This window comes from Neolamprologus multifasciatus, chromosome 17 (assembly GCF_963576455.1).
Source record: "Neolamprologus multifasciatus chromosome 17, fNeoMul1.2, whole genome shotgun sequence".
NCBI classification, from domain to species: Eukaryota; Metazoa; Chordata; class Actinopteri; order Cichliformes; family Cichlidae; genus Neolamprologus; species Neolamprologus multifasciatus.
The window spans coordinates 1,375,562-1,391,295 of NC_140455.1; the positions used below are offsets into that span (position 1 = coordinate 1,375,562).

General features: G+C 36.4%; 1 protein-coding gene across 1 annotated transcript; it reads right to left on the reverse strand.

Moving 5' to 3' along the window:
• Nucleotides 1–779: 779 nt before the first annotated feature.
• Nucleotides 780–15,401, reverse strand: LOC146498663 (uncharacterized). The gene is made up of 13 exons (XM_085137869.1): nucleotides 14,985–15,401; nucleotides 14,632–14,715; nucleotides 12,146–12,229; nucleotides 11,936–12,040; nucleotides 10,673–11,856; nucleotides 10,239–10,461; nucleotides 6,966–7,131; nucleotides 6,803–6,885; nucleotides 6,015–6,724; nucleotides 5,272–5,337; nucleotides 3,412–4,086; nucleotides 3,141–3,230; nucleotides 780–882 (listed from the first exon to the last, which is right to left on the reverse strand). Exons 5-7 carry the CDS (start codon nucleotides 11,692–11,694, stop codon nucleotides 6,982–6,984), a joined length of 1,395 nt encoding a protein of 464 aa, XP_084993995.1. The 5' UTR covers nucleotides 11,695–11,856; nucleotides 11,936–12,040; nucleotides 12,146–12,229; nucleotides 14,632–14,715; nucleotides 14,985–15,401; the 3' UTR covers nucleotides 780–882; nucleotides 3,141–3,230; nucleotides 3,412–4,086; nucleotides 5,272–5,337; nucleotides 6,015–6,724; nucleotides 6,803–6,885; nucleotides 6,966–6,981.
• Between the last annotated feature and the right edge of the window lie 333 nt (nucleotides 15,402–15,734).

Here is a 15,734-nt window from a genome sequence, read left to right on the forward strand (position 1 = left end):
TTCAAACATACCACCATGCATATCAGATTACTTCTTCCATGTGAGGGTGAAGAGGTGACCCTTCTGGATAAGACGGTGAAGGTTTGCTGCCGTTTTGGTGAACAGTGTGGTAGTAAAACCAGGGAAAAATGAAACTTGCTCCTGTTAAATAATTCTTAAGTCTTGTGCTGTATAGATAGCGGTTCTTCAATTTATCTTTCAGAAGATAAATTGAAGTAATTGATAGTAAATTAAGTAGTGTAATAGTGGGTGATATCGTGTAAATGCTGTCATGATTATGTGTAAACATTTTGTCTTTTATAAACTATAAATGACATGGATTCTACATTGTAACTGATGTGATGTTCTATAATAAAAAAGAGGCAAAAATTAGTTTGTTTCTTTATTGAACTTTTGAACAGTGGTACTCAGTACATATTCAGTAAATGCAAATTATTTACATGGCAGTGCACTACAGGCATAAATCTAGACCCCTAGATAAAACATTATAGCATTATAGCAGTGACAACTCCTCCACAGTAGCAGGTGGGATTTTTCTTTTTTGAGGACGGCTCCTTTGACCTTTCAATACGGATAGTCTGTTTATGTTTTGATCCAGAGCCGTTTTTGGGCAGCTGAAGAGAAGTCTATCTTATGGCCAACCTCTGGCTGTATCTTGGTCATATTACCAGGCAAAACCCAGTATGCAGGTTCATCTGTAACAGCCCTTGTGCCACAGATCCGCACTGTTGCTTCTACTTTAAAAAGAAGAACAGCGACATGGCTGCAGGTCTCCACGACTCCGGCCATACAGGTGCAGTGGGCGGCTTCAACCTTCCCTGTGATGCTCACAATGACCCATGGCTGCAATGCTGGTTCATTGAGTCTTTGAGAGTGCAGGACCTGAAACACACAAAGTTAATTTAAAGACAAAGACTCTAATGAGCCAAGGCCGACATAAATGTGTTTTATCTACTTTCAAATCCATTTATTATAAATGTAACAAAGTGTTTAGAAAGTTAGCACATACATGTAATTTTCCATTTTTTTTTATGTATCCATCTATAGAACGCTGCATGTTATATTTCAAATCTGCCTGTTCTCTTTCAGAAACCTGCCTTCAGAAAATGAAACTCAAGTATGTAATCACTTTCAAGATGGAGAAAGCATAAAGTTTGACTTTAGGTGACAATTATGGACAAGTAATATGATAAGGAGATTCTGCAGGTCATTAATCAATGTATTATAGTAAAAAATGTATTTTTTGCAAGATATGTAATTAGGATTATTTCTAATAAATATGAATAAATAATTGCAATTTCTTTAACCACTGAGGATAACTAAATCCTTCAGGACAATGGCACATCAATGCACTGAACTCACTATGGCTACGTTCACACTGCAGGTCTTAATGCTCAATTCCGATTTTTTGTCTGCTTGTTCACACTACAAATAAAATGTGACAGCAAACGCGCTCCTTTGTGAACCCTCAAAGTGGCCCGCATATGCAAAAGCTGATGTCACACACAACACGCTCTGTTTAGACCCAGACCAAACAGTATTGTTTGACTGATGGCCCTTAATATAAAGACTTGTTTCAGACTTTGCTTTAAGTTATTTTGTTATTTACATATGGCCTAATAATTATCCTTATTGCCGTTTTAGAGAGGAGCGGTGCTTCAAAGGATATGCAGATTTCTGTCAGAATCTGCAGATTATACAGTATAAATAAAATGTTCATGTTGTCTTCCCAACAGTTTCACTAACATCTACACGGGATGGACACGAAGCGCTCATGCGTTCTCAATGTCTTCCCGGACGCTTCTCCAGCGCTGATAATTGGCATATGTTTCGTGTCAGTGACGTAAAAGACAGATTTAATGCGACTTGACCATTCAAACAGCAGTTGCTTTCTAAAACATCAGATATGTATCGGATTCAGTACCACGTAAAGTGAGCCGTCATTTGTGAGCCGCGGTCAAGCCGGCCGCCTCTTGTCCGACGCATAAATTTCCTTGCGCTTTTACACCAGTCTTTACGGTAGCGCCTTTTCGCTTTATATCCTGATTGAAAGCCTAGACCCACGCGCACGCGCACATTACGATGGAACAGCCCAATACAGTCAATACAATTATGTCAATTTCAAAAATTTATTAAAAATCATCCTTAGTAGTTGAGGTCCAACCTTCAACACATTCCTTCTCTGGGACACCTACTGTACCTGTGTGCCAGGTTTCAGCCAGATTTACTGTAAAATTCCTCAGAAATTAAAGGAAACTTGTATTCAATGCAATACAGTCAATTATGGAAATTTCAAAAATTCATTAAAAATCATCCTTAGTAGTTGAGGTCCAACTTTCAACACATTCCTTCTCTGGGACACCTACTGTACCTGTGTGCCAAGTTTCAGCCTCATGTACCTTAAAATTCCTCAGAAATTAAAGGAAACTTATATTCAGTGCAATACAGCCAGCACACTACAATTATGTCAACTTTCAAAAATTCATTAAAAATCATCCTGAGTAGTTGACCCATCATTACTTCAGTTCGCTGGTTTCAATGATTATGATAATGTACTCTTTATAATTTGGGGGAAAACTGCAGTCAGCTTAGCCTGAAGAAGTCACTTGGATGAGTGACGAAACGTTTCTCCCACTGAAAACGCTACGTCCAGATGAATAGAATCAAGTTTTTCAGATTGACATTAAAAGGATGATTGACAATTCATCAAGACATATAAATGACTATGTGTTATACCATTATAGAGACCTAATACATTGATAGGACAAGTTAAGTATTTATGGAAAAGTTGTTTTATGTGCACAAGATTGTTACTTTCAAATTTAATTTGTGAATACTAATAACTCAATTTGACATCAGTGTAACCTACCACAATCAATAATTAATTAGTTTGGAAAAGCTATTAAAAGGATGAATAGTTTAAAGGGAACAGAAACAGTTTTCAGCATAACAGAATACATAAGCCTTAGTTTTGCACAAAAAGTTCCAACATAAAAATTCACATGTTCTTCTCATGTAACCCTCTGCATGTTTCCGAACTGTGTCTGAATGACATAGCAGCAACTCTATTGATCATGATGTTATGACTGTTTGTTGAGATTTCATTGAAGTTAAAGACAGTAGAATACACATTGATTTACCTGTAATTTATCCAATGTGTTGCCCTTTTCCTCCTCCTGGACTTTTCTGGAGGTGTTTCGCACATCGCATCCTTCTATATCTTCTGTGCTCTATAATAAATTAAAACACTTTACCATTTAAATATTGTTTAATATGTGTGGTGTGCTAGTATATTATAATTCACTGTTTAAAAGTGTAATCTTTGCCTTGCATTCCATATTTTCCTATTGATATCAATCAAAACTAAATTACCATAATTCAAACATTAATATGACAAAAAACAATGATCACCTGACTTATGGAAGTTGGAGTTGGATCCTCATTCTGATTTCCTTGTCCTTCACTGTTTGGAAATGGGTCACTCAACAGTTCTTTGCACGCCCTCTCCAGTTCCTTTGCATTTTTTTCCTCCTTGTCCACAGGATTTATTGTAAATGGTGCTGATTTTTTAGTCTTATTTTTTACATGGTCATAGATTGTTTGAACAATCACATCAGCACATGCCCTGGCAGGAAAGTTGTATATTCCTGAACTTACTGCTGGAATTGCAATAGAACACAGTTTGTGCTCCTCTGCCTTTTGCAAAACACTGATTTTGGCCTGTCGCAACATAGGTTTTGCCTGTGTGACATCTTTGGCTGATGGTTTGCTTTGCAGACATGGTCCCACTACGTGAATAATTTTTTGGCAAGACAGGTTCCCAGCAATTGTTACAATAGCTTCTCCAGTCCACAGAGGTCTGTTTTCTGCTATGTAATTATTGCTCTCTTTCTGTATTTTTGGCCCACCACATTCTGAGATTTCCAATGCCAGCCCACCACAATGTTGTAACATGGTATTTGCTGCATTGACAACAGCGTCCACTTGAAACTTGCAGAGATCAGCAATCCACACTGAAATGTCTACATCTTGCGTGAGATGTGCTGACATTATCCTTTTTTGTGTTGCTGCTTGTTCTTTTTCATCCTGGTGAGAAAATTTATAAAATTAAAAATAAAAAACTTTAAATAACAAAATAAATATAGAATTCATAACATTATAAAAAAATTTAAGAAAGATAAATACAGTGATTGTAATATACATATTATTCAAGGTCCAGCATAGCTCAACAACAATGTATTTCAAAATTATATTAGGCAAAACTACTACAGATGCCAGCCATCTCTTCTTTGTATTAGCTGCTGTATTTAGAAAGCATGAACTAGTGCTATTAGATCCAAATTTTCATTGTTCTCACATAATAACATTAAAATTTAAAAACACACACACACTCACATATTTATCTTTCTCTCTCTCTCTCTATGTATATCTATCTATCTATCGATCGATAGATAGATATTAAAATGTCTGGGTTTTTTTTTAAACAGTATTGAGCAATCACTCCAACAGTTTAAATGCCTTTCATGACTGGACTTTTTCACTCATTTTTACTAGAATACTACCGACTGACATTATTCTGAGAAAATGAAGTGACTTCTTGACGACCCAATTAACTTGAACTTTTTAGTTGCTCTAAGAACAAAGGAACCTACGAACATAAGTCATGATATGAACCAGTATTATGGCTGGCCTTCAAGATTATCGGATCAAAAATAGGAACGACTGCCAAGAAGTAATAATCAATGAAGCGAAATATGGCTCACTGACTGTGATATGCAAAATGAAAAACATCAGTGGCCACAGTTTTTAATGGGTGATGAATCGTAAAATTAAATTTTTTCATTCATATCATCATCTGTAGGTTACGAGAATATGAGTACAGAGATACAATATTAATATCTACAGCCAATGATTAAAAACAAAATATATTGTCACTGTTCAGGGATGTAATTTGGCCATTGGTGGTGGTGGTCTCAAGGCTTCTTCGAGGAGCATCCAGGAGAACTACCTTCAAAGTAGTTAAATAAAAAGAAAGCTTGCTTTTCTTTTAGAAGGTTCCCTTAATAAATATTTACTAGCAACCTCTTTAAAATGATAATTAAGGGTTTGTGTTTATACTTAAAAAAACTAACAAACTAAAATCATTAATCATAATCATAATACTTTGTTTAATACAATTAACTAATATATATATATATATATATATATATATATATATATATATATATATATATATATATATATATATATATATATATATATATCTCAAACCTGTTTAGTGACAGCTTCAGTCTGCTCTGTGGGCACATCTGAGTGTGGTGGTTCTTCTTGATGATCCTTATAAAAATAATAAAATTACAACTTTACATGGAAGAACACAGAATACTTACAGAACACACATGAAAATGTATGTCTTTAGCATAACTTAAATTATTCTCGATCTATAATACATACATAGGTTTAGACAATATACAGTCTTTGTCTCTGTTATATGTTACTGCATTTACAGAACAAAATGTTAAGTGATATAAATGGTCTTCTACAACAGCAATAACTAACAATAATGCTAATTATTTCAATAACATCAAGTATTTTATGGGTAACTGTTGCCATGTGTGGAGTGTACAATATCATGATTTTCATTACCAAAGTTTTCCTAAAAGCTGTGAAAGACTAATGATGTTTTTAATTCTAAAATGTATTATGGCACATAAAATGGTTATTTGATGTATACAAAACAGTTTTAACACATAGATGAGTTATAATTACTGTACATTTATGTATAGTTAACATTGATATTTACTTTCATAAACATGCATAAATTGAATTAAATCACAGGAGCATAAAGAGAATTACAGTAAGATTACAGTATTTTTTACATGCCTAATTGAACAATTGTAAAAATAAAAAAAAAAGCAAAGTATACATTTAAATTTGATTACAACACACAGCCTTTCAAATAGAAAATGTTTTAGTGACATGCATAGATGAAAGAAAAAATGATGATACCTTACCTGTTTGACTTGTTTTCCCATCAGAGGAGTTACATAGAAGCCTTTTCGTTTTCTACTTTTTTTTCTTCCACTTCTCGGTCTCCACTCGGTAAGACTGAAAAGTATAATTCTGAAATAATTAACAATACTTTTTAGATCTGATCTTCATGTACAAAAGATTACGAACATGCAAACCGTCAAGGACATTTACTGTAATCCCAAATTTATTGGACTGTAAAATGCTTAATGCTTCCTGTCTTTTGTTTAATTACAGTTGTTAGTCAAATAATCTCCTATATTTATCACATCAAAAATGTCATTCTAACCACATGTAATACAGTTGTGAAAATGTTTTTTAATAACACAAAGTCACAACGACAGTACCAAAGACATTTTAGACTACAGCATGCACAAAAAACAGACAATTTCTAATGTGAATGGGAATATACATTACAGATTTGATAAATTCAACAACAGCAGTGCGAATGACTTTCGTTGTGTAAAAACTGCACCAAATCTGTCCCAAAATTTTAATTATCCTCATTAAACCTCACCTTCATCCTTTTTTTGCCTACATCGCCATATTCACGGAGAAGAGCATCATGTTTCCTTAGACATATCTGCACAAAGTCATCTAGTCTAGTGAGACGCCTTCGTTCAAAGCAAATCTTTTTCAGGTCCCATTGACTTTTTTCCATGATCCCTTGCAGAAGATTGTCTTCAGTGTAGTTCTGAAAATGGTAATTACATCATTTACACTTTGGCCAAATTCAGCATAATGTTTCTTTTACTGTATTAACTTATTCTACCTGCTTCTTAAACTGCGACACATGATTGTACCGTTTACTGAGAAAGCCATACGCTGAGCCTTTCCCATGCCATCCAAGGTCTCCTGAAGAAAAACAGAATTTTTAATCAATAAAGCACATAAATAACAACATATAAGTGTTGATTGACCAAAACAAGACATACCAAGCAGCATTCCTGATCACAAGGTAGCATGTGGTAGAAAGTACTTTGAAATACTTGAAATGAATGCTGGTGCATAGTACACATTCGGTGGTCCAGTCACATCAAGGTGGGCACTGGCAATTACTTTGGCAAAGTGCTGTTTAAGAGATGAGTGAACTATTGCCGTCTGAAATAAAAATTTAAATATCATATAATTACAATGTTTTTTGATTCTTAAAGAAAGTCTTAATCTGTTTTAAAAACCCAGAAATGTACTACAAAACTATGTTATTGGTGTCACACTATATCATGAACACAATTAATATCTTAACCATTGACATTCAATTCAATTCAATTCAATTTTATTTATATAGCGCCAAATCACAACAAAAGTCGCCTCAAGGCGCTTCATAGATACAGAGAAAAACCCAACAATCATATGACCCCCTATGAGCAAGCACTTTGGCGACAGTGGGAAGGAAAAACTCCCTTTTAACAGGAAGAAACCTGGCTCAGGGAGGGGCGGGGCCATCTGCTGCGACCGGCTGGGGTGAGAGAAGGAAGACAGGATAAAAGACATGCTGTGGAAGAGAGACAGAGGTTAATAACAGATATGATTCAATACAGAGAGGTCTGTTAATACATAGTGAGCAAGAGAGGTGACCGGAAAGGAAAAACTCAATGCATCATGGGAATCCCCCGGCAGCCTACATCTATTGCAGCATAACTAAGGGAGGATTCAGGGTCACCTGGTCCAGCCCTAACTATATGCTTTAGCAAAAAGGAAAGTTTTAAGCCTAATCTTAAAAGTAGAGATAGTGTCTGTCTCCCGAATCCAAACTGGAAGCTGGTTCCACAGAAGAGGGGCCTGAAAACTGAAGGCTCTGCCTCCCATTCTACTTTTAAATACTCTAGGAACAACAAGTAGGCCTGCAGAGCGGGAGCGAAGTGCTGTAATAGGGTGATATGGTACCACAAGGTCATTAAGATAAGATGGGGCCTGATTATTTAAGACCTTGTATGTGAGGAGCAGGATTTTGAATTCAATTCTGGATTTAACAGGAAGCCAATGAAGGGAAGCCAAAACAGGAGAAATATGCTCTCTCTTTCTAGTCCCTGTCAGTACTCTTGCTGCAGCATTTTGGATTAGCTGAAGGCTTTTCAGTGAGTCTTTTGGACATCCTGATAATAATGAATTGCAGTAGTCTAGCCTGGAAGTAATAAATGCATGAACTAGTTTTTCAGCGTCACTCTGAGACAGGATATTTCTAATTTTAGAGATGTTGCGCAAATGGAAGAACGCAGTCTTACATATTTGTTTAATATGTGCGTTGAAGGACATATCCTGGTCAAAAATGACTCCAAGGTTCCTCACAGTGTTACTGGAGGCCAAGGTAATGCCATCCAGAGTAAGAATCTGGTTAGATACCATATTTCTAAGCTTTTCAGCGCCGAGTACAATGACCTCAGTTTTATCTGAGTTAAGAAGCAGAAAGTTAGTGGCCATCCAAGTCTTTATGTCTTTAAGACATTCCTGCAGTTTAACTAATTGGTGTGTGTTATCTGGCTTCATGGATAGATAGAGCTGGGTGTCATCTGCATAGCAGTGAAAATGTATGCTATGTCTTCTAATGATGCTGCCTAGGGGAAGCATGTATAATGTAAACAGGATTGGTCCTAGCACTGAACCCTGTGGAACTCCATAATTAACCTCAGTGTGTGAAGAGGACTCTCCATTTACATGCACAAATTGGAGTCTATTAGATAGATATGATACAAACCACTGCAGTGCAATACCTGTAATACCTACAGCATGTTCTAATCGCTCTAATAGGATATTATGGTCAACAGTATCGAATGCTGCACTAAGGTCAAGAAGGACAAGCACAGAGATGAGTCCACTGTCAGAGGCCATAAGAAGATCATTTGTAACCTTCACTAAAGCTGTTTCTGTGCTGTGATGAACTCTGAAACCTGACAACTCTTCAAATAAACCATTCCTCTGCAGATGATCTGTTAGCTGTTTGACAACTACTCTTTCAAGGATTTTTGATATGAAAGGAAGGTTGGAGATTGGCCTATAATTAGCTAAGACTGCTGGGTCTAGAGATGGCTTTTTGAGTAAAGGTTTAACTGCAGCCACCTTGAAGGCCTGTGGTACATAGCCGATTATTAGAGATAGGTTGATCATATATAAGATCGAAGAATTAATCAGTGGCAGGACTTCTTTGAGCAGTTTTGTAGGAATGGGGTCTAAAAGACACGTTGATGGTTTGGAGGAAGTAATTATTGAAGTTAACTCAGAAAGATCGATTGGAAAAAAAGAGTCTAACTTAACATCAATGGAACTAAGAGTAGCTGTAGATAATATTACATCTGTGGGATGATTATTGGTAATTTTTTCTCTAATGATAAAAATTTTATTTGTGAAGAAGTTCATGAAGTCATCACTAGTTAACGTTAAAGGGATGGTTGGCTCAACAGAGCTCTGACTTTTTGTCAGCCTGGCTACAGTGCTGAAGAGAAACCTGGGGTTGTTCTTATTTTCTTCAATCAGTGATGAGTAGTAAGCTGTTCTGGCTTTGCGGAGGGCTTTCTTATAAAGCAACAAACTATTTCTCCAGGCTAAATGATGATCCTCTAAATTTGTGACACGCCATTTCCTCTCCAGATTACGAGTCATCTGCTTTAGGGTACGTGTTTGAGAATTATACCACGGGGTCAGGTACTTCTGATTAGAGACCTTAGTTTTCACTGGAGCTACAGTATCCAGAGTCGTACGTAGTGAGGAGGTGAAATTATTAACAAGATAATCGACCTCTGTTGGGGTAGCGTTCAGATAGCTGCTCTGCTCTGTGTTGGTACAGGGCATTGACGATGATAACAGTGGCTGGATTATATTCTTAAACTTAGTTACAGCGCTTTCAGAAAGACATCTACTTTGATAAAGTCTACTCTCCACTGCTGCGTAATCAATTACTGTAAATGTAAATGTTATCAAGAAATGATCAGACAGGAGAGGGTTTTCAGGAAACACTGTTAAATGTTCAGTTTCTATGCCATATGTTAAAACAAGATCTAGAGTGTGATTAAAGTGGTGGGTGGGTTCTTTTACATTTTGAGAGAAACCAACTGAGTCTAATAACAGATCAAATGCCATGTTGAGGCTGTCATTTTTAGCATCAACATGGATGTTAAAATCACCCACAATAATTATTTTATCTGAGCTCAGAACTAAATTAGATATAAAGTCTGAGAAATCAGACAGACATCCAAGCTGAATTTTAAAATTACCTTATAATCCTCTGGAATGATGTCTGTTTCTTCAGCATCCCCATTCCCCGTCTGATCGATCAGCATTTTGAGGTTCTGCAGGTGTTTTTTCACTTCTGGTCCACTGCATGGACTTTTGAAAACAACTGTTGCACTTATAATGATGCCATCCATGTCTTTCAAGTTTGATGAACAGGCCAGTAATCCAAAAAAGTGCATGCCAAATTTGTAGTGTTTCTGTAGTCTATAGTGAAAAAAAAGCATATAAACAATAAGCATGCATACTAAACACAAACAAAGTCTAATCATTAGCAGAAACAACATTAACAAAATATAATTATAATAGAGATGAATTAGCAATAACTACAATAACTACAAGGGCAAGAACACTAACACCAAAGAAATACTTAAAACAGAAAAATAACAATCGTACTCACAGACTCTGGCACAAATACCTCTTTTTGCAAGGATCCTTTGCGTTCTTCATGATGTGACTCAAACACCGGTGGAGAATGGGTATGTTGAAGTTATCCGTGTCTAACTGTCCTGTGATAACCTGGAAGTATCGCTCCAAAAGGTCTTCCAAACTTGCTCTGCAGAATGTTACATCAATGGACTGGAGAAGCACCAGTGAGCCATCACATATGATCATTACTGGCCTTTTGTTTGCCCTGCTTCCATACATTTGTGTAAGCTCTGTTTGAAATGCTTGTAGAAAATATGTAACAGAAGCAGTGGTATGGTCACATGTTACAAAAGTTGCTGTTGGTAGAGGTGATGATCCCTTGAAGGGATTTCTAACTATAAGTTCATACACATAGTACGGAGTAGCAGAAGCATTATCTTTAGAGATAATGCTTCCTGTTGCATCAAAATATACTATGTCGTCTTTGCACCGCTGGTAAAACACTGAAAGTGTTTTTTTGGACCACAGCATTATACCTTTTGGATGCAGGAGCACTCTCTGAAGGACTTCGTTTGGAAATCCTTGCTGTCTGTCTATTAACATTTGCAGACTGGCCATCTCATTTAAATGAGGTCTCTGTTTTTTTCTGTGGGACAAGGCAATATTTTTCAGGACATCTGTAGATGGAGCCCCATCCCGACACCCTGCTTGGAAAGCTTTTTCTGGTATTTTATTTAGAGAATCCAGATAAAGACTTCTTGGCATTTTGGTTTCAAGTTTTTCTGCTATTGCATCTCTGGACTGTCCACGCACAGGTCTTGTTTTTATTTCCTTTGTGTTGTGGCACACCTCACCTCCTTGGAAAAGCACATCAGCCTTCAGGGTTTTTTCATCTTTAACCTGCACTTTCACAGTCACTGGACAATCCTTAAAACGGCAGTATGCCGTACATGAGAATACAGCCGTCTTAGACTGTGACTGACTGGTCTTGATGGTATGCCTCTTAAATCCAAAACTGCAAAATGGGTGTACTGACTTAATGCCAGTGGCTACAACATTAGTCCACTGCATACCTTTGAAAAGCCTTCCTTTCTGTGTTTTTTTTTAGGTCTTGCCAGTCTTTCTGGTCAATGAAAAAAAAACAAAACATGGCTGCTGTGGCAAAGAGCATTTGTAGGATTCCTCTTCAGCATTACTACTGTCACTTCTGTTTGATGAATTTCTACTCCAGTCCTATAACGCATAAAAAAGAATTTATTAAAAATACGTGATGTAATTTCATGACAGAAATGTTATGTGGAAAATACTTTACCTTTTCGAGGGATGTAGACGATTGTGATGGAGACACACCAGTTTGTTTCAATTCAGGAGAAATGTTTTGGACAATGCCATTGTCATCACTGTCCTCCACAACATCCTTTGAATATCATTTTATTTATCAAACAAAGAAATGATTTTTAAATAGAGACATTGTTTTCATCGAGTAAAAGTAGTTAAAAGTAATGTAATAAATAATTCCAACCTGTTTGAGCAAATAGAGAGATTCATTTCCTTCCATTGCAGATGGATACATCTCCAGTGTTTCGTCGCCAGTGTTTCCTTCATCCTGAGTGTGAAATAATTATTAACTCATGAGTATAGTAAGGTAAAACAAGAACTACGTGTTTTAGTTTAAAAGGTTTAGCATAGAGCTTACTCTATATTACAAATATAATAGATGTTTATATAACCTATGCAAAAACGCATGGAAACTGGATAATAGAAATGCGAAATCAACTACTCTGTATTGCATGGTATCACAGCAAGTTCTTTAGTATAGTTTAAAGCAATGTTTGTTGAACAACACGATGTTGTGAAGCCTTGTATATATTTATATGGCTTTTATATGAAAATATTGCCTTCTGCAGTGTGGACATAATACAAGTAATTTACTTACTTTATGTTAATGAGAGTGTGGGGAGTGAGTCGGAGGGCAGGGTGGGCTGCTTTTAACCATGTAAAGCACTTTGTGCTACATCTTTGTATGAAAAGTGCTTTATAAATAAAGATTGATTGATTGATACACACATAGATGATAAATGGACTGATTTATATATATTGCTTTTCTACTCTCATGGAGTACTCAAAGCACTCTGTACAACATACCACATTCACAACACCTCATACATGCACTTCTAAAATCAAGGGAAAACTAATAAACATTTACTCCGATGAGCGCATCAGAGGGCAACTTGGGGTTAGTATTAGGGATGCACCGATACCGGTATCGGGGCCGATACTGTAAAATGTGTGTGTACTCATACTCGTAAAAGTTAACCGATACCATGAACCGATACTAACTTATTTCATTAGTCAGAGAGTGGCTTGTCATTTCTGTTGTAGTTTTTAGATTGGTCACTAGGGGGACATCCCGCGCTAAACAGGCACAGGGTTAGGCGAGTGAGACTGGCAGCTCCAGATAAAAAAGAGAAACTGGAGGCTGCTGTAGCTAGGCTAAACAAAATGTCAGCAGTGTGGACCGGAACAGCCAACTTTAACTCAGGTTTTGAAAAAGCGATGAAAAATGTCGAGAAAATCCACTGGTAGTTAAAATAAAAGAGGCTCTGACTCATTTTATTTCTCTGGATGACCAGCCAATGCCGGTCGTGGAAAGCATAGGATTGAACCGTCTTCTCAGCATACTTGAGCCGCGATATGAAATTGGACACTCTGCAATAATTTAAAATTTTATTTTATTCTCAAACCTAATTTGTATTTATTTTATTCCAAACAGAAGTGTTTATTTATTATTCTGAAAGCTCGAGACAGTGCCAATAGTTCAGTGATATTTTGTTAAATTACAATGTGGAGACTCTGCAATAATTTAACAGAAGTGCTTATTTTTCACTTGAAATTTTTTTTGTGGTCATTTTTATTACGATTTTATTTTTTATCGGCAGAGAATAAAATAAAACCTGTCTTCCAATTCATTGCATTTGTGTGTGTGTGGTAGAAGTATTGGTTTTTGTACTCAGTATCGGCAAGTACTCAGATCCAAGTATCGGTATCGTATCGGTTTGAAAAAATTGGTATCGTTGCATCCCTAGTTAGTATCTTGCCAAAGGATATTTGGCATGCAGACTGAGCCTGGAATCGACGAGTATATCTACAACCTGACCCACAGCCACCCAATAAATGGTAAATGGCCTGTATTTGTATAGCGCTTTACTCAGTCCTTAAGGACCTCAAAGCACTTTACACTACATTCAGTCATTCACACACTGGTGATGGCAAGCTACGTTGTAGCCACAGCTGCCCTGGGGCGCACTGACAGAGGCGAGGCTGCCGGACACTGGCGCCACCAGTAAGCAAACATGGGGTTAGTATCTTGCCCAAGGATATTTGGCATGCAGCCAGGAGGCAGGCTGGGATCGAACCACCGATCTTCTGATTAGTGGCTGACCTGCTCTGCCACCTGAGCTACAGCCACCCAGTAGCAAATATAAATAATTTGTATTTGTTTGATACAATATTGAAGCACAAGGTAGGCAGTGCTAAAGGTATTGGTGGTTGATTTAACTTACATTTTAGAGTAAACGTTAAAATCTGCATGAAAATGTGAAGGAAAAAAGTGTAACACCCAAAAAGCAAAACATAGAAATTCCTTTAGTGAAACAGCAGAATTGAAATAAAAAAAATAACAATCTTAATGTACCCTGCTAAAAGACTTGAATGGGTGTACTGTAGGTGGCTAGAGCCATATGCGTTTGCCCTTCCAAAAACAACAGTTCCTGTTTTTTGTGCCTCCATCCATTAATGCAATATGTCTCATGTTAGGTGTTATTATTAACCACTACACTATGGAGTTACCACTACACTACAATTGATAGAAAACCATAAATTCATGTAAATGATTGTTTAACCATGTAATCTATACATTAATACAATTAAAAAAAATGTAACTTTTGAATTCATAACAATATATGTAACATCAAAAGAAATCATATAATTTTGTTTTGAAATACGTACCAAAGAAGATGTGTTCTCTCCGGAGGTCCCACTATCACCTTCAACATCAATATTTTTTGGTTTGTGTATGACTTCCATGGTTCTCTGTTTAATACACATGTAGTAATTACATTTTCATCTATCTGTAATGTAAAACAGTATCCTTCCACCTAGTTATACTTAGGTGTGCCTGTGCAAGGCACAATTTTTATTATTCATCCACTGTTCTTCAGGTCTAAACAAACTTCTGTTGCTCACTCAATTTTTGCTCTGTAATTCATTCAGAGCTTAAAAAATGTTTGCCACTCTCCTTGATAAATACTAAGTCCAGAGTAGTATTCAGACTCTAAACATAGATATCATAGAGTGCTTACCTTTTGGTAGTGCAGAGCAACATGATTAATTTTTTTTACGATTTGTACAATTATTTGGCACTCCCAAGTCTTTGCACACGTTACTCCAGAATGCTTCTCCTCTGAACACTGTGTTTCTTTCTGTTTTGTGGTTCGGAGAAAGTCTCAATGCATTTTATTATATGTTCATGTTTCAGACGAATTTTCCGTGTCTGTAAATACAAGTAAAACAATTAAATAAAATAGAGATATCTAGAACTATAAAATTATATTTTAATTTTTTTACGCTATATAACTTCAAAATATTGTTTAAGGATAAAACTTGCCTTTCCAAAGGAGGAAAATGTGGAGGTTCTGTAACACAAATAAGAAATTAAAAAACAAAGGCTTCAATGTATTTGCCAAACAATAACATTTTCAGTTTTTGTCATGCGCTTATTATATTATATGCCATAACATATGGCATAGAAACTGAACATTTAACAGTGTTTCCTGAAAACCCTCTCCTGTCTGATCATTTCTTGATAACATTTACATTTACAATAATTGATTATGCAGCAGTGGAGAGTGGACTTTATCAAAGTAGATGTCTTTCTGAAAGCGCTGTAACTAAGTTTAAGAATATAATCCAGCCACTGTTATCATCGTCAATGCCCTGTACCAACACAGAGCAGAGCAGCTATCTGAACGCTACCCCAACAGAGGTCGATTATCTTGTTAATAATTTCACCTCCTCACTACGTACGACTCTGGATACTGTAGCTCCAGTGA

Coding starts and splice junctions, on each gene's coding strand:
- LOC146498663 (XM_085137869.1), bottom strand. CDS start 11,694: ATGCAGTGGACTAATGTTGTAGCCACTGGCATTAAGTCAGTACACCCA. Junction 10,462..10,672: donor AAGGATCCTTGCAAAAAGAG/GTATTTGTGCCA, acceptor TTTTCACTATAG/ACTACAGAAACACTACAAAT. Junction 7,132..10,238: donor TCATTCCAGAGGATTATAAG/GTAATTTTAAAA, acceptor TTTTTATTTCAG/ACGGCAATAGTTCACTCATC.